Genomic DNA, 24,058 nt, shown 5'->3' with positions numbered 1-24,058 from the left:
TGCAATAGTGGATAAAATTTAAAATGACATGTTAAAACAATATATACTATATTTTAGACACCGTAGGATTAATTTTATTCCTACACTTTGACAATAGAACATGTAGGATTAATTTTATTCATATCCTCTGACAACAGAATATAGTTAATAGTATGCAAACAATATAAACACTTTATTTTTATTACAGTTCTACAATAGCAGCAAATGAACGAACCAAAAACAACTTTCCCCTCTAAAGCTGGAAAAGAAAATGTTTTTCGCCTGTTAATTTATTTTTTCTGAGCTAGCGTGTCTGCTGATCCAATACTAGTGGATCAAATCCTTTTGCACCATGTGCAGGGACAATCTCAAGCCCCATGACACTTACTCCAGAAATTTTTTCAATCATTGTAGATGATCCACAATATATAATCAACAAAAAATAACACAACTTTGATGAAAAAGCAAATTGCAGGTACAAAAAGAAAGTTATTTACTGTAACTGTGGTTCTTTGAGATGTGACGCAGATGTGCACACACCTAGTGCACTGGAGCCAGAGAATTTTGTCTAGGAGTATCTGCAGAGGGAGTGGTACTCATGCCTCATAGCCATGTAGGGAGAGTGGCACTCATGCCTCGTAGCTGTAGCCCTTCCCCTGGTTGTATGAGGCACCACCACCACAACCCCCTCAGTTTCTTCACACAATGTCAAAAGTATAGACTCCAGTTCACAGGGGAGGGAATATGGGTTGTGGAATACTTGTTTACATCACAACTCAAAGAGGAGGTTACTTATTATAACTGGAGGTTCTTTGAAATGTGTGGTTCCTAACAGTATTCCACACGTGAGTGCGCATGTGCGCCATGCACATGAATTGAGGAATTTCCTCCAAGCTGTGTCCGTTGACCTGCACATGTACAGCGTCTTTCTTTGTGTTTCCGATTGATGGTGTAAGGGGCTGTGCGAGTCTTCTTACCACAATGCAACCAAGTCCAAAGCAGAGGGGAAGGAAGGTGGGTAGTAGAATACAGATAGGGACCACACATCTTGAAGAACCTCCAGTTACAGTAAGTAACCTCTTTCTCTTCTTTGAGTGATGGTCCTTATGTTTATTCCATACATGGGTGACTTGGAAGCAGTGATCAGCGTGGAGGTGGGTGCAGAGAGCTGATGATTGAGCCATTTGCAAGATGGGTTGTCCTACTGCTGTATCCATGGCTGTTGCTTGAGTCAGGGCATAGTGTGCTGTAAATGTGTGGATTGATCAGCACGTTGTGGCTTTGCAAATGTCCTGCAATGGGGCATCCAGTAACAAAGCCGTGGAGGCAACCTGCACCCCCACAGAGTGAGCTGTAACACCCTCAGGAGGGGGTAAGTTTGATATCTCATAGCATTCAAGTATTGAACAGTATGCAGCCCAAGACCAAGTTAGAGATCCAACTTAGAGATCCTTTGATCTCTCTGCCACAGCAACAAAGAGTCTCAAAGATTTTCTAAAGGGCCTTTCTGACATGGCATGTCTGACACTGAGGGAGTATCAATTCTTGTTGTGGGGAGAGGCATGTGGTTTTGGAAAGAATACAGATAAATAGACTGATTGGTTGTAATGGAATTTGGATACAAACTTGGGGAGGAATTTGGAGCATAACCACAGTGAAACTTTCTCCTTTTAGAAAACCATGTAGGGAGAGTCTGCCGTCATGGCCGCTAGTTCACTGACCCACTTGGCCAAAGTGCTGGCTACTAGGAATACAACTTTCATAGAAAAGTGGGTCATGGTACCGGTTGTCATAGGTTCAAAGGGTGGTCCTGTGATAGCTGAGAGGACAAGGTTAAGATCCCATTGAGGTGTGGATTTGACAACCAGTGGGAAGGCTCTGACCAAGCCTTTCCTAAAGCATGCTGTCGTTGGGTGCATATTGGGATGCATTAGTAGGAGCATTGCCAGCAGATCAAGGGAAGTGATTGTTCTCCTCTATTTGGCATTGATGAGGCCTCATTTGGAGTACTGTGTCCAGACTTGGGCCCCCCACTACAGAAAGGATGTGGACAAATTGGAAAGAGTCCAGCGGAGAGCACAAAAATGATTAGGGGGCTGGAGCACCTGACTTATGAGGAGAGGCTGAGGGAAGTAGGCTTGTTTAGTCTGCAGAAGAGAAGAATGAGGGGGGATTTGATAGCAGCATTTAACTACCTGAAAGGGGGTTCCAGGGAGGATGGAACTAGGCTGTTTTCAATGGTAGATGACAGAACTAGGAGCAATGGTCTCAAGTTGCAGTGGAAGAGGTCTAGGTTGGATATTAGGAAACCTTTTTCACTGGGAGGGTGGTGAAGCACTGGACTGGGTTACCTAGGGAGGTGGTAGAATCTCCATTCTTAGAGGTTTTTAAGGTGTGGCTTGACAAAGCCCTGACTGGGATGATTTAGTTAGGGTTGGTCCTGCTTTGAGCAAGGGGTTGAATTAGATGACCTCCTGAGGTCCCTTCCAACACTAATCTTCTATGATTCTGATTCAAAGATAGAGCATCCCTCCACTGGGGGAATGAAGGCGCTAAGTGTTGCTAGGTGCACACTGAAGGAGCTGAGGGCTAAGCCCAATGTTTGCAGGGTGAAAGGATAATCGAGGACAACCGGGATGGTCACTGTGTCAAAAGAATGATGATGGCAGTGCACCCACTTCAGAAAGCAGTGCCACTTTATCTGGTAGCACATTCTGGTGGACAAGTTTCTGCTCTGGTTAAGAATCTGTTGGATTGGGGCTGAACATACAAGTTCTGCGTTAGATGCTATCATAGGGCTCACTCTCCACTAGTGGCACCTCCTGTTGCCTGTCCTGGGAATTAGCTCTGCCAGGCATTGCATTCCCCTTCCAGTGGTCTTCCCCCATGCTGTCTCACCCTGCAGCCCCTCTCACTCCAGGAACTACAGTCTCCTCTTTGTGGCTTGGCGCTCCAGCCAGGTCACTAAAGTATTCCCCGGAATGCCCCCCCACCTATAGCCAGATTTCTGGCTTTATAGGCTCCACCAATTCCTGCACAGGTGAGCCTGTATGAACGCTATTAGTTCCCTACTCTCTGACTCCTTCTCCAGGTTTAGCCTGGGGAGTTAACTGGCCAGCCTGGCCATCTTAAATCCTTCCAATCTTTTGTGAGGTGGACTCCCCCATCCAAACACCAGGCCATGAGGTGGAGGGAGCCCAGGTTGGGATGCCTGAGCCTCACTCAGTGAGTGAGAAGATCCAGGAATGACCAGAGCTTGACAGGTGGTCAGGTGGAGAGCTTCAGGTGGTCTGTGAACCAGAACTGCAAGGGCCAGTAGGGTGCTATGAGAATGATGGTGCCATCCTGGTGAACTTTCCCAAGAACTTGAAGCAGAAGGGAATTGGGGGAAGGCATATCAAAAGTTGCCCATCCAGGGAAGCAGGAGAGCTTCCTTTAGGCATTGCTGCCTACGGCCCTCTTCAAGCAGTACATAAGAAGCTTTCAGTTCATTTGTGATGTAAAGTGGTCCCACCAGGAAGATCCCCACCATGCAAAGAGGTCAGTCAGGACTGGATTGTGTAGTTCCCACTCATGGTCTATGTAGAGAATCCTACTCAGTGTGTCCACCAGGGAATTCTAAGCACTCGGGAGGTACATGTTCTGTATGGTCACCTGGTTTCTGACACACCAATTCTGCAGCTTGACTGCCTTAGAGCAGAGAGAAAGAGATCTTGCCCCTCCCTGCTTGCTGACATAGACCACAATGGTAATGTTGTTCGATAGGATCTGCATGATGAGGGAGTGCATGAGGCATACGAAGGTTTTGCAGGTGAGATGTACTGCCCTGAGTTTCAGGATGTTTATGTGTAGCCTGGCTTCCTGTGGTGTCTATGCACCTTGCGCCACGTGGTGGTCAAGGTGGGCATCCCATCCTGTAAGGGAGGCATCCATCACTATGGTGGCCCTCAGTACAGGAGGGCTGAAATGGATCCCAGTCATGACCTTGGATGGATCAGATCACCAAGTGAGAGAGACCACAACAGTGACCCTGGAGTCAATGTGGTCCCTGGTTGGCTTATAGATCAAGTGAAGCCACGCCTGTAGGCACCACAGATGAAGTCTCACAACAGGCATCATGTAGATGCAAGTGACCATGTAGCCCAAAAGAGAGAGGCACTGGCACACCGTGGTGTGGGGCTTGTGGTGAATGCAAGCGATCAGAGTGCTCCTTTTCCCTGATCTTCCCTCCCTCTAGCTCCAGCAGGAACCTCAGCGCCTATGGACCTAGGCAGAGCACTTTGCCGTGCTCCCTGCTACAGCCAGGGGGAGAGGAGTGCTGATCTCCCATTCCCTTGGCTGCAGCAAGGAACTTGAATTGGTCTTTTAGCCCCACGGAAACGTGCTCCGCCTGGGTCCTTAGGCAGCATCTCCCTTCTGCAGCCAGCAAGAGGAGAGCCATCAGCCACTTTTGGCCCCCAGGCCACAGGTTGGGAACCACTGATCTAACCATTCAGAGAATAATTTTTCCTATTCTGATCCGAGGTACTCCCAATGGAGGACTACTGGAGCTACCACAGAAACTATAATAAGGAGCATGTTGCCAAAGGTTCAAGTGGTGGTTCCATAAGCTATTATAAAAATGTGTTCAGATCCCAGGGAGGAACAGGTTCTCTTGCTTGAGAGTATAAGCTTTCTAGGTGTTGGAGAAATTGGACAGACATGTAATTTGAAAAATCGGACCAGTTATCCACCTGAGGGGGGAAAGCTGATACTGCTGCAAGGTGAACCTTGACAGAGAAAGCTGCTAAGCCTTGCTGTTTCAGGTGCAATAGATACTCAAGTATGTCTTGTATAGATGAATGCACGGGTGAGACTCCACATGGGGACACCCAAACAGACAACTGTTTCCATTTTGAGAGGTAAGTAGCTCTGGTAGAGGACTTTCTACTACCCAGTAGGACCTGATGAACTTGCTTTGAATAAGCCTGATCTCTGGGATTTAGCCATGGAGCTTAGAGGCCATTAGATGAAGGGAGTTCAGATTCAGGTGGAGCAGCCTACCGTGATTTTGGGAAATTAGGTTTGGGTGCAACAGAAGCGGGATTGGAGTTGCCATTGAAAGATCTAGAAGAGTAGAGAACCAGTGCTGGCAGACCCATGCTAGGGCTATCAGAATATCCCAGTCCCAGTGATCTTTAGCATCACTTTATGCACAACCGGAAAAGGGGTAAATGCATAGCGAAGATATTCTGTCCAAGGTAACAGAAAGGCCTTGTGATAGAACCTGGACTGTGTCCTGTAGGAAGCAGAATTGGTGACACTTCCTGTTGTACTTGTTCGCAAGTAGGTCTATCTGGGAAGTTCCCCACTGCCTGAAAATGTTGCTTGCTACATCTGGGTGAAAGGACAACTCGTGGTGACTGGAGAAAGACCTGCTGAGGCAATCTGCAAACTCATTTTGTGTTCCTGGAAGGTAAGAGGCCTCAAAGTTGAGTGGGCTATGCAAAACTTCCATAGCTGCATGGCTTCTTCACAAAGGAGGGAAGAGCAAGCTTCTCCTTGCCTGTTGAGGTAAAACATGGCTGCAGTGTTGTCCATGAGAATAGTAAAGTTTCCGCTTGTAATGTGAGGCAGGAAGGCCAGACAGGCCACACAAACTGCTCTGATGTGGAGAGAAAGTCCTTAGTCTCAGTCGCATCAACACCAGGGTGGGGAGCTCATCTAGGACCCCTCAAAACTCAGGGCCTCTGATTTCTGGTGGAACTTTCTTTCCCAACGGGTACTACTGAGGGGAAAATTTCTGGCGACTGTGCTTGAGACACACTCACACAGAATGGAATGCACATGTGTAATGACTCAAAGAAGAACACGTATTGGAGGGGAGGGAAACTCAGAACTGGGAGTGTGTTGGCATCACCCTGCAAATAGTAACTAAGGCTGCTGGAAGAAGAGTGCAGCTGGTGTTTGCTAGGGTCAGAGCTGCTGGACCAGGGCTGTGGCTTTACACAGATACTCAGGGTGTGACCTGCATGCTGGCAGGCTGATTGTGAGCTACCCAAGTTGGAAGCTACAGGAATGAAGCATTGTGAGGCACCCAAAGTTGCAGGGCAGGCATGACACAGCCCTTTACTTGTCTGGACTGGATCCTGGAATGTAATAATCACCAAACAATTACAACCCATACTTAATGGGGACCACATCCTGAAAAAAGTCTTTCCTGAAACTCCTCCTTTTGACCTTCAAATAACCCCCCAACCTCACCAAGTTCATCATCAGAAGCAAGCTCCACACAGACCAGGACAAACTCAAAGCAGCACCAGACCTTGCAAGAACAACAGATCCAAAAATGTGCAGACACGTCTCCACTGTTACAATGATCATTACCTTCTACAACACACCTTTCAACAGCCATGGGTCCTATATATGCCTATCACAGCATGTGGTGTACCTCATCCAGTGCATCAAATGCTTTAACAACAACTATATGGGTTAACCCAGACAATCACAACACTCTCAAGTGAACTCACACAGAAAAATTATAAAAGACAAAAACACCCTCTCTCTCATGGGTGAACACATTTCACAAAACCAATCTCTCCATATCTGACTACTCAGTCCACATCCTCAAAAGAAACCTGCAAAACACCGTCAAAAGCAGAGCCTGGGAACTTAAATTCATAACTCTGCTGGACACTAAAAACCCTGGACTTAAAGATGTTGGTTTTACGGCTCATTACAACAATTTGTAATTATAACATACTCCACTGCCTACTACCCTTATTTGTCCTACGACTGAGGAGGTGTTGATTGCCCACTTCTTTTTAATGGTGTCCTACAACTAGTGTGAACCCTTTATGCTTAACAATCTGTCCCATTTTGTTTTTAACTACGCTTGACCACTGTAGTATACCTTCCCCAGACCTGAGGACGACCTCTGTGAAGTTTGAAAGCTTGTCCCTTCCACCAACAAAAGTTGGTCCAATAAAAGATAATAGTTCACCCACCTTTTCTCACTTATTTTGAGATACTTTATTCATTGAAATAGTGGCAATGAGGAAATAAACTTTAAAAGAAAGTATAAGGATTGTACTCCGTGGTCCAAAGGGCAGAAGAAAAAAATATTAGAGCATTATATTAAAATGCCACTTAGGTCAGGTCCTTATTTTTTAAGGATTTGTGTTTCTGTCATTCTGACATGGGATGAACAGATGCCCCAGTTCAATAAGTTACTTAAGAATGTGCCAAATATAAAGTATCAGTAATCACACTTCTGGAGTGGTATAATGGTACTTAAAACTACCTTAAGGCAGCCCTAAAGATTTCTTTAATTTAGGAGACTCCTCAACAGCTGCTGGTTCCCTCCTTGTCAGGGGCAGGGTTGGAGCACAATGCACGTCAGCAATCCTACCCAATGAAGCATCATTTTTAGAGCAGTTATCCACCAGCACAAGTTAAAGAAGCTCTAACTTGTACCAGGGAGCAATTCAGCGATCAGCAGCCTCCACAGTCAGATCAGGTGGAGACTCCCAGGTGCGTCAAGCAGTGCTCTGGCAAATCTGAAGATCTGGCCCAAAGTATATTATAATTACAGTTAATTAGACCCAAAGAAATTCTATTTTTGCTTCTCTGGTTGCATTAACGTTTAAATCTGGATGACATTCTGGAATGTATTTTTGAAGTGGATATTTTTCTTCAGGTAGGAACTTGACCAGGTTGACTATTTCTTCCAAATCATCATCATTTACCTTTGCCAAGTAGCTTTGTGACATTTCTGTGAAAAAATATTCTCTCTCTCTCCCTGATACAGCTGTAGGAAGTATTAACTAAAATGTATGTGTTTTGTGTGCCTGAAAGCAAAAAAGGGACTTAATGCTTTCTTGTGGGGATGTAGCATAATATTTTATATACAGCATTACAAGGTTTTTAATATTACTTGGTAAATAATTTGGTCTTATGACCACAATATTTAAAAGTATTATTATCAAAGTTAAAGAGTCTCAGTTTGCTACCTGTTTTTTAAAAGCTGCCATTGCTTCTTTGTGTTGTTTGTTTAATATTTCTTTCTCGTGCTGCAGAGTTTCCTGTTCAATGAAAATAATTTAGATTAGGTCAAACTATAATGTGCTTTAAACATGACTCTTACCATACACTTTCAGTAATAGAAATAATATTTTAAGAAAAAATATTGCTATTTTGATTCTTTCTTAAGTAGGTTCTACAAAAAAAAGAATAAAATAAATTACTTACCTAAACTGAATATCTTGAATGAAAAATGTCTTACCTAGTAATTTTCGTTCTGCTAGCAGATTCTGTCCTCATTCAAAACAAATGAGTAATGCCTCTCACCTGTGGAATTTGGAGGCAGTCCAGAGTTGCTGTTGCTGGAGGCTCCAGGATTAAACCCTACTCTTTACTTACCACAGGCCTACCAGAAAAATTCTTCCAAAGCTGTAAAAACACTCCAGCAACAAATTATTAATATTAAGACAACAACTTGAAACTGTATTAACTAATTTTAAGGGAATTTTATGTTTAAGACTCCATTTGGAGAAAATATTCAGTTTATTACAAATTCTATTCTGGTAATTTACCAGACTACCAGAGTGGATTAAACGAAGAGAGTAGTTACTAGCAGAGAAAACTATCAGGTAAGAAATTTCTTATTGTGCTGCACAGCTTGGGAAGTAAGAGGGAAAGGATAGGCAAAATTTTAAATTATAACTATTACAGTGGAATAATAGGCAGAAATATAAATTCTTCCATATAAAGTAAAAGCTTTGCAATTTAAGGAATTATCTGGGAACCAACCCAGTGCAACCTTTCTACCAAAGGATGCCTCTGCAGAGGAATGGAAACATAGTTTGCATATCTTCCTCTGATGGGGCTCAGATACTTTCTTCACACAATGCCATTATGGATGTTGTAGAGGCAGCCTTGTTTCCCTAAGTGAATGGTTTCACAGAGGCTTAGCATGCCAAATGGTTCAGGATTTTGACATTGTGCCTTCAGCAACTTTAAGGCCATAAAGCCTGCCATTCTGGAGAGAATCAGTTGAACAGTGCTCAATTGGCATGTGTACTCCATATATTTAGATATATTTTTGGAGCTCTAGGAATGCTTAGGCATGCTAAGGATTGGAACAAAATGATGGGAGAATTATTTCCCTATAATTCTGAAAAAAATAAAAGAACTTACATTGAAAAGAAAGGTTTTTGGAGTTATATTAACAATCTTCTCTTCATAATAACAGCCGTGTGATTTTCGTATAGCTAGAGGAACTATTTCTGAAACTTATCTTTCAGAGGTATGGGCAACTAGAAAAGCCAGCTGAAGGTTTGTGTAATCTTACCAGTCAGATGAATCTTGACACACACCCCCAACTGAGAAGTCCAACATGCCTGCATAAAGAACACGGCTATGGCTAGTGCCCATCTTTTCTATGACACTTGGTTGTAGGACCCTAAACAACCATCCATGAGAAACTCTAGTGTAGCTGAGGTCACGAGAATGTTGTGATTATTTCTTATTACTGTATCTGTATTACAGTACATCCAGCAAGTCAAAGTCCCATTGTGCTAGGCACTGTACAAACATAACAAAGAGATAATTCCTACCCCAAAGAGCTCACTGTTTTCCCTCACATCAGAAATGAAACTTGAGTACATCAATGAATGAAATTTGTGTTGAGTTCTGTTCTGAACACCAAAATGTGTCAATGAGGCTACTGGAAAATTTCTCCTGAACTACACTTCTCTTCTTGCCTAGGCTGTTAACGGCAAGTGGTCCATGTCCAGATGAAGAACAGGTCCCTACTTAAAGATGGCTGGTCTTTCCTGCATATGCAAAAGAGGATCTTTGGCTGTCTAATGAGTCCAAACAACATGCCTTCCAGATCAGTGGAAAACTTGGAGAATTACTTCAGCTCTGTCTTCTCCTCTTTTCTGTATTTTTACGTGATCTGTCTTCAAAGGCACCAGATTCTTCTCTGCCAGGAACATTATTTCCATTGTCCCTGAGAGAAGCTTTGACCTCTGACTACTCCCTGGTTTTGATAGGGATATAAACATTTACACTTCAGAACATAAACCAAACTCTAACTAATGGGAGATAGGAGGAAATTCTTTGTGGGCAAGTTATTTCATAACTGCACATGACGGGGTTTCTTGCACCTTCCTTTGAAGAAGCTACTAATGGCCTCTATCTGAAACAATACTGGACTTGATGGACCATTGCTCTGATTCCATTACAGTCATTTCTGTGTTTTTGCTCAAACACGCCACTGACAGAGCTGTTCAAGTGAAATAAAAAAGGTGTATACAGAGATTTGGAAAACTGTATAGAACAAGATGTGAGCTTCAGAAAGCTGGATGCTGTTCTTTTTCTTAGCAACGGACCATAAACCCTGGGTTATCTTGTCTTCCTGATATGCTCCCCATTCTATGAAGCTTAACTCCACAGCAAATTTTATAAGTGAAAAGTAAAAATTGGATTGTCCTACAACATGTTATTTGTACTTATCTGCCCACAGTGAAACATTTGGACATGATCCAGAAATGATGCCTAATTTTGCATTACACGTGCTGAGTGGTTCCATGTCCTCAGCAAGAACTTCTGAGACACTCAGAAGAGGATACTAATGCTTGGCACCACCAGTCCTGCTCACTGGATACAAGTGGCTATGAATGACTGCACTTTTCTTGGCAGAGGAGTCATCTGTGGGCTAAAAATCATATAGGCACAATTCCTATTACACTGCTGCCTAAGACAGGGTTTCATAGAAGTAACAAGCTTCTCCAGTTGGTCAGTTATGCTCCAGACTGGGGGAAGGGCAGTGAGCCCAATATTAAGCATTGTGAACAAGCCCTTGTATTTGAAAAAAGCCCCAACAAACTTCCCTCAAGGTCAGAAGGCAGGGGAGAAAAAGATTAAATCCTGATTTTTACATTACTTGCTCATGAACAATAAAAATTATTTCCCTTATGAAGAGAAAAGTTTGCTTTTGACATTTTTGGAACCCAGAGCCTTTGGAGTTTGCTGTGAACGGGCTATGAGGGATCCTTGTCTCCTAAGGAATCCACATGCTCCTAAACCTTCCTATATGGTGGCATTATGGCTTCACGCAGGGGATGAAGCCCCAGCATACCAGTCTGACTCAAAGCTCTATGATCTGGCAAAGCAAAGGTTAGCTTGCAGCAGCAGGGTATAGCTTGCCTTCTGAGGCTCCTGAAAACCTGACTACAGCTCCTCTTGGACTCCACTCAGTGCTTGTAGGGCTTCTCTGCTGCTGCGGTAGGAAGCAAAGGAAGCCTATTAAAAGGTGCTGTAGTGAAGAAACCAGAGGGTTATGCTTTCAGTGCTTAGGTGATTCTTTAGCTAAGGACAGAGAGTGTGGTGTTAGAATCTAAAATTAAGTACCAACTGCACAAAAATGAATACAAAATAAAATTATAAAACAAATTGGTTGGGAGAAACGGAACTGCCAACTTGCTCTACCGCCAGAGGCAGAATTTCTGGTAGCCCAAGGTAGAGGAGTCTCCAGCATCAACAACTCTAGCCCACCTCCAAATTCCACTGGTGAACAGCATTATTCATTTGTTATGAATGAGAAGAAAAACTATGCATGAGAAAGGTAATATCTTTTATTAGTCCACATACTTATTTGTTCACAATATGATAGCCATAGAATTTACAGATTTTCATCTATCTAAACTCTGGGGCACAATACAGATTATATAAAAGAATATTGAAAAATATACAGCTATCCATAAAATAAAAATCAGGAAAAGGCAAATTCATTTGAACTCAGAACCTGTCCCCACAAAAAGAATGGTTCCTTAACCTGTGGTTATTTGAGATTTTGTAGTCAGCATGGATCCCACTATAAGCATGCATGTGCGTCATGCTTGGAATCTTTTGAATAGCTGTGTCTATCAAGGCTGTGTATGTTATTACAGGGTACCATTCTTTCTTCTTTGACTATGTGTCAGTGTGGATCCTCCTGTAAGTGACTGGCAAGCAGTATCCTCTCCAGGATGGTGGGAAGGAGGAGTATCAACTGCATCAGTTGAATAGAGACTGGAGTATCACTCTTCCAATCTGGCATAGGATTTACCAGCCAAGTAAAGTGCATAATGCTTTACAAATGTGAATGGATTTGTCCACATAGTAGCCTTGCGGATTTTGGATATCGGCATATTTCAGAAACAGCCAAGGATGTTGCTTTGGGTATAATCAAGTAAGCCTTGATAGTCAGTGAGGGTGGTACATTTGCCAATGAGATACGAGTTACCATTTTGACAGATATTGTAATGAAATAGCCTGGCCTCTGGAGCAGCCAACCATAGCCACAGACAGGTGAGATGACAGTCTGAAAAATTTGGTTCTGTCTATGTAACATCGAAGAGCTCTGGATATGTCCAGAGTGTGTGGTTTCTTCTCCCCTTGTGCAGAATACAGTTTTGAGAAGAACACAGATAAGATTATAAATTGGCTTAAGCGGAACTCAGAAACTACCTTGGGGATACATTTTACATGAGGTCCTGGTACCACTCTGACTTTATGGAACATGGTATTAAGGGTTCTGCCACAAATGCCTGAAGCTTGTTTACTCTACTGGTCGAGGTGATGGCCATCATGAAGACCATTTTGATGGTATGACAGTGAATGGAGCACTCCAAGATTGACTCAGAGGGAGACTCCTTAAACTTCAGCTTAAGCAGGATGTTGAGGTCCCATGCTGAAGCAGATCCTTGATCTCATTTAGTTCAAATGTATTGTGGCAAGGCACTCCCTCAGTTTAGGGCTCCCTCCTCTGGTGAAACAGGCGTGGGGTAAATCTGTCCCATCCTGGACAAGTCTTTGAGCTTCTCCCTTGAGTGCTCCTGACACAGAGTATTCAGGGTGCGTCTTGGTTCAGACCCAAGGAATGCCCCTCTGACACACGGGGGCGGGGATGTAAGTCTATAAAACCGAGAACCAGTGGGGAATACTTTCCCTGGGCCCCTCAATGGGGCTGCAGTTGTGGTGGTATGGCTCATGGGGTGTCAGTCCTTCCCCCAAGCTGGTGCTCAGTTTTCGCTGTTCCCCTTGTGGGGAGAAGCACAGTCTTCTGGGCTACAAAGGTCTACGTCCCTGCTGTCACAAGCCTTCTAACAGCTTTTGTCTCTCCCCTCTCTCTCTACCAGAGGTGGGGTTTTTATAGGCCTGGAGCTGCCCTTTGTCAGGCTCAGCTGCCTCTAATTGACCTGAGGTAATCTTCTCCCAGCCTGTAGGGAAAAGGGTTTTAACATTCGGGGGCTGACATACCGGCCTTCTAGCACCCTCTTGTACCCATCCGGCGTGACTTTGCCACAGTATCCATTCCAACAGATAGTTAACACTGAACTGAATTTTGCATAACTTTGTTTACACTCAGATATGTTGTGTGGTAACATTAAATTTGACCAAAAAGCCTATTAGTGTATGTTAATTTGCTTATTGGGCCTCAACTGAGAATGGAAACTTTGAACTCTGGGGTTTGAGAAGGACTATAATTAAGGCAGGGATACAAACTGAAAGCACTACTGCCTTCTCAAATCTGAGATGCTTCCTGTTTCAGTGTCCACACACACATATATATATATATATATATATATTTTTTTTTTTTTTTTTTTCAGATTCAAAGCACATAGCTAGGATGGTTAGGACAAAGTCCAAGAAACTTCACTACTAGATGTTAAATATTCCAAGATCAAGGATACAGCTGAAGTTTTTGGATTTTTTGAGATCATGAAATATGTTGAGTGAAATCTTTTATCCTGTGACCTAAAATAAAATAAATTTATTTGGATTTTCCCCCCAAAAAGATATTGAGTGAATTTGTTGTTCATAAAACTGAGGTAGAATTAGCACTTGCTAAAGCCAGGCATAGTGCAGACAGCTGTTGTATTACCTCCCCACGACATAGTTGTGGCAAGATGCCTCACTCATGAGTTGCAATACCTTATTTTTTCGAGTTCTACATCTCTCTCAAGCAAAGACTTTCAATCATGCCAAATTTTGTGACACTTTTAACAAAATTTCTCATTTTTAGAATCCTGATGACAGCTACCGTATTGCCAAAAATAGTATGAGTAATATGGAAGATCATTGTCAGATCCAGTTCAATTGTATCTAATCACAAACAGCATTAACACCCCATTAAAATGAAATCTCAACAGTTAAATACTAAAACTATCAGGCTTATAGAAAAAATTACCAACCTTCTGCCACTCAAGTTCCTGTTTCTCCATAATAATTTTATTAATTTGATCTTCATAATTAATTTCAGCATCCTAGTTTTAAAAAAATAAAAAGGTAATTATCCATAGTAAAGGCAAGTTACCAACGTGATTAGTGTAGCCTTGCTCTTCTATTTTTCAGCTACAGTTCAATATACACATAGTATATTTCTATCCACCAGAAAACCTGGAGTTCAAAATACCATTAAATCAAGACTATATATGCACAGCACAAACAGTAAACATGTTCATTCTCTTCAATCAGAAATATCGTGGAGCGAATGAATAAATAAGGGTTGAGATGAAGAGATGTAAGATTGGGAAGTAGGAAAATAATTAATGTAATTAGCAGTAAGTAATATTTTCCTTATCATATCTATCCTCTTCATCATACTACAATAAACCAAGAGTCAGGGCTGGTTCACACTTACCGGGCGATTCGGCGGCAGTTGATGGGAGTTATGCAAATTATGCGGAGTAGTTTGCGTAACTGACATCGACTGCTCTGTTTCCCTTCTGCGCGCTGTTCTCACTGTGCTGAGCCGACGGGAACAGTGTTCCCGTTGGCTCAGCACTACGCTACTTGAAGGGGTGGACTTACTCAGTCGACTTCCTAATTGATTGAGCAGGTCTCACTGACTGCTCAATCAATCAAGAAAGATCGATCTGGCGGCGGCAATTTTGCCGCCGTCATCTGAACATAGCCTCAGAGTGAATAGAGCAAGATGGACTTGTCTTGAATTCATGCCTGAAAAATTTTGACTACATACTCTGATAAGACCAAGTCAAAATACAGTGATGAGAATAAATGCAACAAAATGTAATCAAAATGTGTGAAGAATGAACTTAGCAATGGTTAGCTACAGATAACCATGGTTAATGTCTCTGCCCACAAAGTATTAAACACAAAGTATTAAACTTCAAGAAGTCTTCCACAATAAAACTGAAAGCTTTCTACCAGTAATCACTTCTGTTACTGTGGCCATACTTGAACAATACTTTCTGAAAGTATCCTAGATACAAGAAGAGATAATCAAAACAGAATCTTCCTTAGTTTTTGCTCAGCGCATCCTGTCAATTTAGAAAAAAGGGTTGAATATTTATCAACATCTTGTACCAAGAAGCTTTTGTACCAATCAAGTGAGAATAAAAAAGATAAAGAAAAGGCAAACCACAAACATCTGGCCCCAAATGGGATTAACACAAGATCTTTGCCTTTTCCGGCTTCGTTGTCTGAAAAAATTTTCACAACAGATAGGCAGAGGTACAAAGAGATATGTCAACTCCCCAATTATTACAAAAGCATCTGCCTGGGAATCGAACAATGACTGCGACTTATCAAGACAGCTTATGATGGTTGCCACCAAGTTATAGGAGATCTCCTGAAACATTTAACATTAAAGTGTAGTTTTCCTAACTGAAATCAGCTCCCTCTTGCCAAGTCAATGTGCACATACACTATTCTTCCCCTGCAAATATAAAGGTCTGAAAGAAGAAAAACACAGTTCTGCCTACTGGCAGTGGATCATGATTTCCAGCAAGAACTGGCCATTTACTGATGACCATGTATGTTGCGGTAGGCTACTCATTACTGCCCTGTTATTGCATATAACCAAGACATGAAGACCTTTAGAGATGCTTAAAGAGCTCTGTTGACATGTAGTTCTAAGCTCCAAAGGTTAATGATAAGCTTTCTCTCTGCCACAGATCACTATCTTAATAAGGAGAATACCTTAAAATAAAATCCCCCTTTTAAAGGATAGCTACACTTGTAATACATATTTGAGCCTCTGTGTGGGATACATTCTAACAGGAGTCAAATTGGAAAAAAAGATAGAGGTGTTCTTCGAAGCTCTGCACAGATGTTCAATATATGATTACATGCACTCTATGGATTTCTTGAGCTTAACTTCTCCTTGGCTGGTTTCAGATGCTCTGCTGGGTTCCTTGGGCTTGACTCCTTCCTGATTGGGGACAAAAATCTAAATCATAATATTCTCCCAAGACCAGTTTGTTAAATAGTTAACAATATTGGCAGTTAAACTACTATCATTGGGTATCTGAATTAACACCCACTGAGATGAATGGGGCGGTTCAAACTTCAGAATTATTTCAGGATCTCTGCAAATTTAGGCATATATCAATGTATTAGTTTGCTCTTTGGCTTATTTTTAAGGTTTTCTCCACAATCATAAAGAGATTTACTTTTTTATTAAATGAAAGCTGTTATTCTAGAGAATAAGGCAGCAGCTTGGAAGAGGTGCTAGTATACTGTATCAATGAATACCAGACATCTGAGATCTGCATTCTAACAAAATGAAGGTAGTGCTTTTATGGCCACAATCTAAATAGGCCCTGACAGTTGGGAGAATAGTGGCCATACCCTGCAGAGAGATCAGACTATGCTCACTGCTAACAGAAACATCTATGGAGACCTCTGGTGAAATCCTAAATTAAAGCAGGTATAAAAGTGCATTACTTTCCTGAGATCAGTCTAGGTGAGGGCCTCTGCTGACTTACAATACCCTAGTAAAACTTGTAGTATTTTCCATGCAAATTTGCCTTTGAATTAAACAATAAATCTACTATAGTATATTAACATATCTAACATAGTGTATATTAAATCCCTGATGTTTTAAAAACAATAATATTTGTTAGTGGCTGTTGCTATCCAAAGAAAAGAGTCCTTGAACTTGGCCACTATTATTTCTTATTTATATTCATCTTTGAGACCTTTTGATAGAAAATCCTGTATAGTTGTTTAGTAGCAGTAGCAGTAGTTGTTGAGTATATAGATTTATAATCCTGAAATGTCCTTTGAAGATTCCTATGCTGGAGAAAACCTCCATGGTCCCCTTCCCATGTAGATTGAGAGGGTCAGACATTGACATAACACTCTCTTCCTCATGTTCCCATCTCCAAAGAAGTCTTCTGTAGTATATGAAGAGGGGGTTGGCCAGGGGAATGAATCCATTATATGCACAGTCACCCCACAAACCGTGTAGGACATCTGCTGTAAAGGTGATACATCCTAATCACTTTTTCTGGGGAGCCCCACTGAGCTGTGGAATCCCCTTCTAAAGAGGGGTTTCAAGGGCAATAGCCACACAGTCAGGAAATTATGGGATGGGGTAGAAAACCCTGGAGTTACTCCAGAATCACAGATCCTCTGTGCATGTGGCCATGGCTTCCAGCAGATCTCAGAGAGTCTACAAGTTCTGGGAAGCTATACTGTCTGCTCATTATGTACAGACCAAGAAGGCAATAACTCTGCTTCCATTTTCACATTCTTAAGCAAAAAAAAAAAAAAAAGTAATAAATCTAGTGGAAATCAAATGACTTAAATCTGATTTTATTTTTAAATTGCTTTACCAACAAAGACTTAAATTGTGCTCTGCCCTTACATATCCATACAATGGGACACCCCCTATCACCCTGACATGGTCTGAATAAGGGTCACCCATAATCACAGCCCCTGAACTCTCAGTGCTGTTACCAATTTGCTCCCCACCAGAGACAATTTGGAAGTAACAATGAGAGAAGAGCAAGGAGTGTACAGAACCATAGTTCTGCTCTCTCCTTCTGCACTTGGTCAGCCAACAGAATTGGCTGACTATGCAGAACAGAGTATGCTGCATCCCTTAAAAATGTGTAGTAAGTTCAGTCTAAGACTATGCCTACACTGACACGGCAACTTTGTCAGATTGACTTCTCTGGATCGACTGAGCGGTCAGTGAAGACCCACTCAGTCGATCCAGAAATCAACATATTAAGACCACCTTCTCAAGTGGCGTAGCGCTGCGTCAACGGGAACGCGGTTCCCGTCAGTGCAGTGCAGTCAGCGCACAGAAGAGAAGTCAACAGGAGTTACGCAAGTTTTTTGCGTAGTTTGCATAACTCTGGCCGACTGCCACCGAATCTCGGAGGTAAGTGTAAACAAGCCCAGAGGCTTTGCAGCTGTGCACCACTTGCAACACAGAACTATTTAGATAATGCATAATCTAGGACCAAAGCTATTTTAAAAGAGCTAAATTTTGCTAGCCTTTACTCAAGTTGAGTAATAGTCAAATTGTACTACTCAACATGAATAAATGTGGCAAAATCTGTCCCAAAGTGATTTAGAATACATTTTTGATATTTGCAGCATCCTTTTTTAGCTTTTAGGGTTAAATTTAAATTGACTTCTATGATTAATAAAATACTCCAGAAGAAATTTTAGAGCTCTCCTGACTAAAAGTCAATCTAAAAGTCAAGTGAATTTTACTACATGCAAATATTGAAGGTGCACTTAAAGTGAAAATTTGGCCTTAGAGACCTTGCTTTTTGCACAAACCAACATGTGCCATAGTGTGTTCTTTGCAAACGATTTTAAATGCTGTGTATCAGGAAAACATACAATTTAAAAAGATAATAAAATGTTTTCTCTGTACTCCCTGAGTGAATACTTTGTAACTACAACAAAAATTAGTTTTCTTATATTAATATATAAACAGTGAATCAGAATGTATCCCATCTACTCCCCCAATGGTGACAAAAGCTAATTATTTTGGATACCCTTATGACTTTTTATAGAAGTAGGAGTTTAATTTCAAACAATTTATTTACAGATGCCATTAATATGCGCTATTACTAAACTACACATTAATGAAAAGACAAAACATGATACATCATTAGCAAAATTCTTGTAAAAAATACTAAGAAGTAAAGATTTTGCAAGTATACTGTCCTCCTGATCATTATGAATATATTCATCATAATCCCTCAAACTATAAGGATGCAATGGTAGAAACTGCTTCTTTAACATGGCATAATTATTGTCTTTAAATGAGTGTGAGATATGGAGAACAGGAGGGGACAAAAATCTGCTATTCATGAGTTCTGTCTTGCAAACATTCATTTAAGTGAGTAACTTTACTCACACGAGTGGTCCCTTAAATAGCAATTTCTTGTCCCTACATGGATTTGGACTGCAGTGGGACTAAAGTGATTAAATTTAGCAAAAGCACTAGAGAGCTCATGCGTTTGCAGGATAGAGCTATAAAAATGCTTTTCACTAGCCTTCATTACACTCCATCTAATTTTTAAGTATATATATTTAAAATATCCAATTTGATTATTATATATTTTTTGTGTTTCCTTGGCTAGGATTAGATTTTTATTGGTAAATGTGAGTAAAGGTCAATTTCACTGTAAACACACAAACCAAGGAAAAAATCGTAAGAAAAATAAGGCAAATAAGTAAGGCAAAGTAAAAAGAAAAAAAAGTAAGTAAGGCAAAGTAAGAAAAATACTATATAACAACTTATTAATTTGATTTAAACTATATTTACTTTGTATATTTTGACATGTGACATTGACAATTTGTGTTTTAATGGTTACAAAGCTTTAACTTTTTGTCTGACCCGTAATCCATACTTTCCTGTAACTGTGAAAATTTAAATCGATAAAAATCAGAAAAAATGTTTAATAAACATCATCAAAATTATACAAAAATAAAAATTGAATTTCCCAAGTGTAGCTATTACACAGTTCTTCTAAACAAAAGCTTTTTTCTTACAACCTGCCTTCTCCTTTTGATGTATTCAGTAAAGCCAAAATTCATAGTTTGTGTCATTACAAAACAAACGATAGACAGTAGACTGTAACATCACTAACATAATTAGAACATGAGAAGGAAACTAATAAAAAAGGGAAAAAGGCTATTAACTCACACTGATCCTGATCCTGAACCTATTGAAAACATTGGGAAAACTAGAATTGATTTAAATGGGAGTAGGGTTGGGCACTTACACAGCATTTTCATAATTAGCTATAATGAAAAAGAAAATATAGGAAAAAGTACGTAACATTTTTAAATGGTTTGGGTAAAGTACTATAGATCTGTCTCTCCAGTTCTTTGCCCATGGAATTTCCATTCCAGTTAATTAGATTTACGCTTCTAGAGCTCATTTGCTGACAATTGTCTGAATGAAGTCTATGCTCTTTAGATAAAATTACAAGGTAATTTTATTATCAACAAATCAAAGTATTTTATAAGAAATATATTTTGCAGCCTATTCTTAATCCCACACACATTCCATTTCAATTTATTTAATTTCAAAATGCACATATAACTAAGAGCTTTAACTGTGAATAAGGGCATGAACAAACAACCGGAGCTACATTTCAGTATATATTTTGGTTTAAAATGCTATGACTCCTCAGAAAAATGTACCGTTACTAATGCTAATTAGAAACCTTTATATTTAGCTATTATGTTAATATTAGGCATTTTAAATTTAACTAAATAAACACAAACTATTCAATACAAGTTTGAAAATTAGATTTAAAAAATAGTCTTTGATAAATTCATGGCCTCAAAAAAAACAGCGACAATGGAAACAACTGAACAAATAAGGCTTTTTAATTTCTTCCCAAACCTACACAAACTTTATCTGGATTTCTATCCTAGATATTATTAAAAAAAAAAAAAAAAAGAATTTGGAAACTATCAAAAATGCCAGTGTATACTAATTGTGAAAAGCAACAACTATATTAAATTGCCAATTATCTGATAAAGATGTTTATATATGAAATTGCTAACAATTATAAACCTTAGCCAACATGAACTCTTTGACTTCCTATATAGGATATCTATCTTTTACTCATTGTGAATTGAAAGTTTTTAAAAGTTTTCCTCCCATTTTAAAAAGTTCCTGAAGCTGTTAAAAAAAAAAAACTTTGTTATATTTAGGAAGAAAATACTGTATATAACTTTAATAAGGTATCAAAGAACACAAAACCTTAAAAGTGTTTATTTTTTATTAGATGCCTTAGGACTACAAGGATTTAAGTGTTTTTAAAAAAACACTATCATAACAATAAAAGAGGAGTAATTTGATGGTTTATTTACTCGTTATAACCTTTAGAAAGTGTCAAGCTTATTTTAAAGTGTTTGCTTCAGGCTGTAGTTTTACAAGATGGGCTGTGGATTGGTCAGGCCCCCTCAATTCTTGACCCTGAACAGATTTAGGAACAGAGGACAGCTGGCTGATGTCCAAGCAGCCAAAACTGCTGTTAGGTACTTTTACAATCTTTTTCAAACCCATAATCCACCTCCTACGAAATTGCACATCCAATTTCTCATGCTGCTCAATCAAATAGTTCTCACGCTTTTTTGATTGTTTCCCAGTCTGATCAGGATTCTCTCTACATGAACTAAATACCCAAGTAAAACTTTCAATAGACTGATGGGATATTTTTTCAATTCATCTTCTCTGCCTTTAGCATTTATTCAGAGGACTACTATAGTTATAACAGCTTTACATGAATTTTACTGACAATTTCCAACATTTGTGATAGGACCTTACTGGAAATTAGATGATATGAGGTCTTAAACCCCAGTAATAATCAGGCATTGGGGCTTTATTCTAAAGGAATTCCCTGTTCAGAAGCACACCATCAATTAAATGTCTATATATACTTGGGATAAGTAACCCACTGACTGGCCTACCTTTCTGACCACTTTCCCCTTTGAAAGTTTTTTCACTATTCTCTCGTTGATCCCAACATAATCTTTGACTAGATTTGTTCCCTTAAAGCCTCACTACCTGACCTTTTCCGCCAGTTACTTGTGCTGATACGTACAATGCTCTCTGCCTTTAACCAACCTATTCTGTCTAAACTCCCAAAATTTTCTACACCAGCAGTTGTGGACTATCTAACACATTGGTCAGTGTTGTATGCCTCATCTCAGTATCCGTTAAGAGATCTGGAAATCTCATCATATGCTCTACAGTTTCTTATATTCCATCTTCCTAACAGAGTCAGCAAGACTGGCCCATGGTATGACTTTCACAAAGCAGTGGTCTCAAACACAGACCTTCAAATCACAACCCCCATCTTTATTTTGCCATTATTGGCTACTAAGTCTAATTCCTACACTTCTCTTATTTCCCTGGTAATCTTTGTTCATTCTTCCATACCAGGAACCTTCTTCTACACTCACCCTTTAGTCTTCTTCTTCCAGCCTTTCCCACGCCAGATGTGAGGAACTTGTTGGCATCATTTTGTCAGACTGTTCCATTTCACACAAATTAGATTATAAGCATTTTGTGATAAGGACTATCTTTTTGTTGTACAATGAGGTCCTGGTCCATGACTGAGGTTCTTAGGTGCTACAGTATCTGCTCCAATTCTGTAAAATCTGCCTCTGTCTACACTTTCTTAAAATATCCTTGACGCTCACTAATATTGCCCATTCTTTAACTTTCCCCTTTTTTCACAATTCTTCAATATCTAGCCTTCTCTCATTTTTCCAATCCCATCTCACTCAATACCCATAACCTGTTTTAATGTGTGTTTTACTCTGGATGTAGCATGAAAACTATTCTCCTCCTTGTGGTCAACAACCACTTTATTCTTCCTTCTGATTACAGTTTTTCTGTCTTATGGTTTGACATCACTGGTCACTGAATTGGCCACTGTGTACTATTCCTTCCTCCTGGATTACCTACATAGCTCTGCAGGTATCTCTGGTTTCCTCCTGCTAAGATTCAGCTCTCAACAATCTAACAACTCTTCCACATGTTAGGTATGTCTCATTTCCTGCATCAAGACATCTTCAGTACAGAGTCCACAAAGGTTCGTTTCTTGGCCCACTATTCTTTTCTACCATCTTAGTCCTGTCTTTAACCACAACCACCTCTTTTACGTTAACAGTCATATACACAGATATTTCAACATTGTTAATAACTCATCGGTTCTCCCTCTCTGTCTCTCTTGGCAAGGTAAATTTTTGGACCAGAATATATCTTCCCCCTGCATCTCCCTATGTGTCTTTATCTATCTGTAATCATTGTCACAATATTGTCCAATAATGTTACTGCATCTTCTCTATCTCTGCTGAAATCCTGATCCATGCTTTACTTTCCTCCTGCCTTCACTATTGAAGATACAGAACCTCCCCAATCTTAACTCTCTAGACTATAGTATGCTCAGAATGCTTCTACCCATATTTTCACTGTAATAATGTGTGCTGGCCTTTTAAGAGAGGCTATAAGGAAGGCATAGCTTTTAGCCAGTTCAGTCCAGAACCAAGGAATCCTAGGAAGTGTAGTTCCCAAGAGGACCCTGGGAATTGTAGTCTGGGCAGCAATACATTAACATTCTGGGAAAGGTGGCTTTGAAATAAAAAAGAACTTAGATTGTTAGTGAAGAAGCTATTAGGGAGGTAGCAAAACGTATTATTTCTCCTTCTGAGAAAACCATCCAGTTAAGCCCAAAAAGAGAGGGTATTCACTTTATGCAGTAACTGGAGTTCTTTGAGATCGGCTCCCTGTGGGTGCTCCACTTCAGGTGCACATGCACTCTGTGCACCTTTGATCGGAGATTTTCAGTAACAGTGCTCATTCAACCTGCGCATGCACCCTACAAGCCCTTGTGCCCTGTATCAAGGCTATATAGGACTGTGTGGGTGAACTACCCTCAGTTCCTTCTCTACTGCAAAGTGTCTCAAAGGAAACACTGAAGCAGAGTGGAAGGAGGGCAGGTAGTGTAGCACACACATCTCAAAGGACTCCAGTTACTGCACCCGATGAATAACCTCTCTTTCTTCATGTAGGGTCCCTATGAGTGCTCCACTTCAGGTGACTTCCAAGCAGTATCCCCTGAAGGAAGAGGGGGCTTCAGAATTGGATCTAACACTGAAGTACTGCCATGCCAACAGCAGTATCTGATCTAGAGGCCATATCAGAGTGCAGTGTTTGGAAAAAACATTAACTGATGCTCATGTTGCCGCTTTGCAAATTTCAGTAACTCGAACAGTAAACAGTGTCATGGAGGCAGCTTGTGATCTTGTT

General features: G+C 40.5%; 1 protein-coding gene across 1 annotated transcript in view; it reads right to left on the bottom strand.

Moving 5' to 3' along the window:
• Positions 1–24,058, bottom strand: part of CCDC73 (coiled-coil domain containing 73) — a 140,685-nt gene that overhangs the window by 84,152 nt on the left and 32,475 nt on the right. Inside the window, exons 3-4 of the mRNA XM_067532112.1 lie at positions 14,202–14,273; positions 7,971–8,042 (exon numbers count right to left, since the gene is read on the bottom strand). Coding sequence (XP_067388213.1) covers positions 7,971–8,042; positions 14,202–14,273 — 144 coding nt within the window. The remainder of the gene's footprint in view (positions 1–7,970; positions 8,043–14,201; positions 14,274–24,058) is intronic.

Source organism: Emydura macquarii, unplaced genomic scaffold, assembly GCF_026122565.2.
Source record: "Emydura macquarii macquarii isolate MOO-44397 ecotype Brisbane River unplaced genomic scaffold, CSIRO-AGI_Emac_v2 contig_3240, whole genome shotgun sequence".
Taxonomy (NCBI): Eukaryota; Metazoa; Chordata; order Testudines; family Chelidae; genus Emydura; species Emydura macquarii.
Note: the sequence above shows the minus strand (reverse complement) of the source record. Positions and strands in the feature narration are given on the sequence as shown.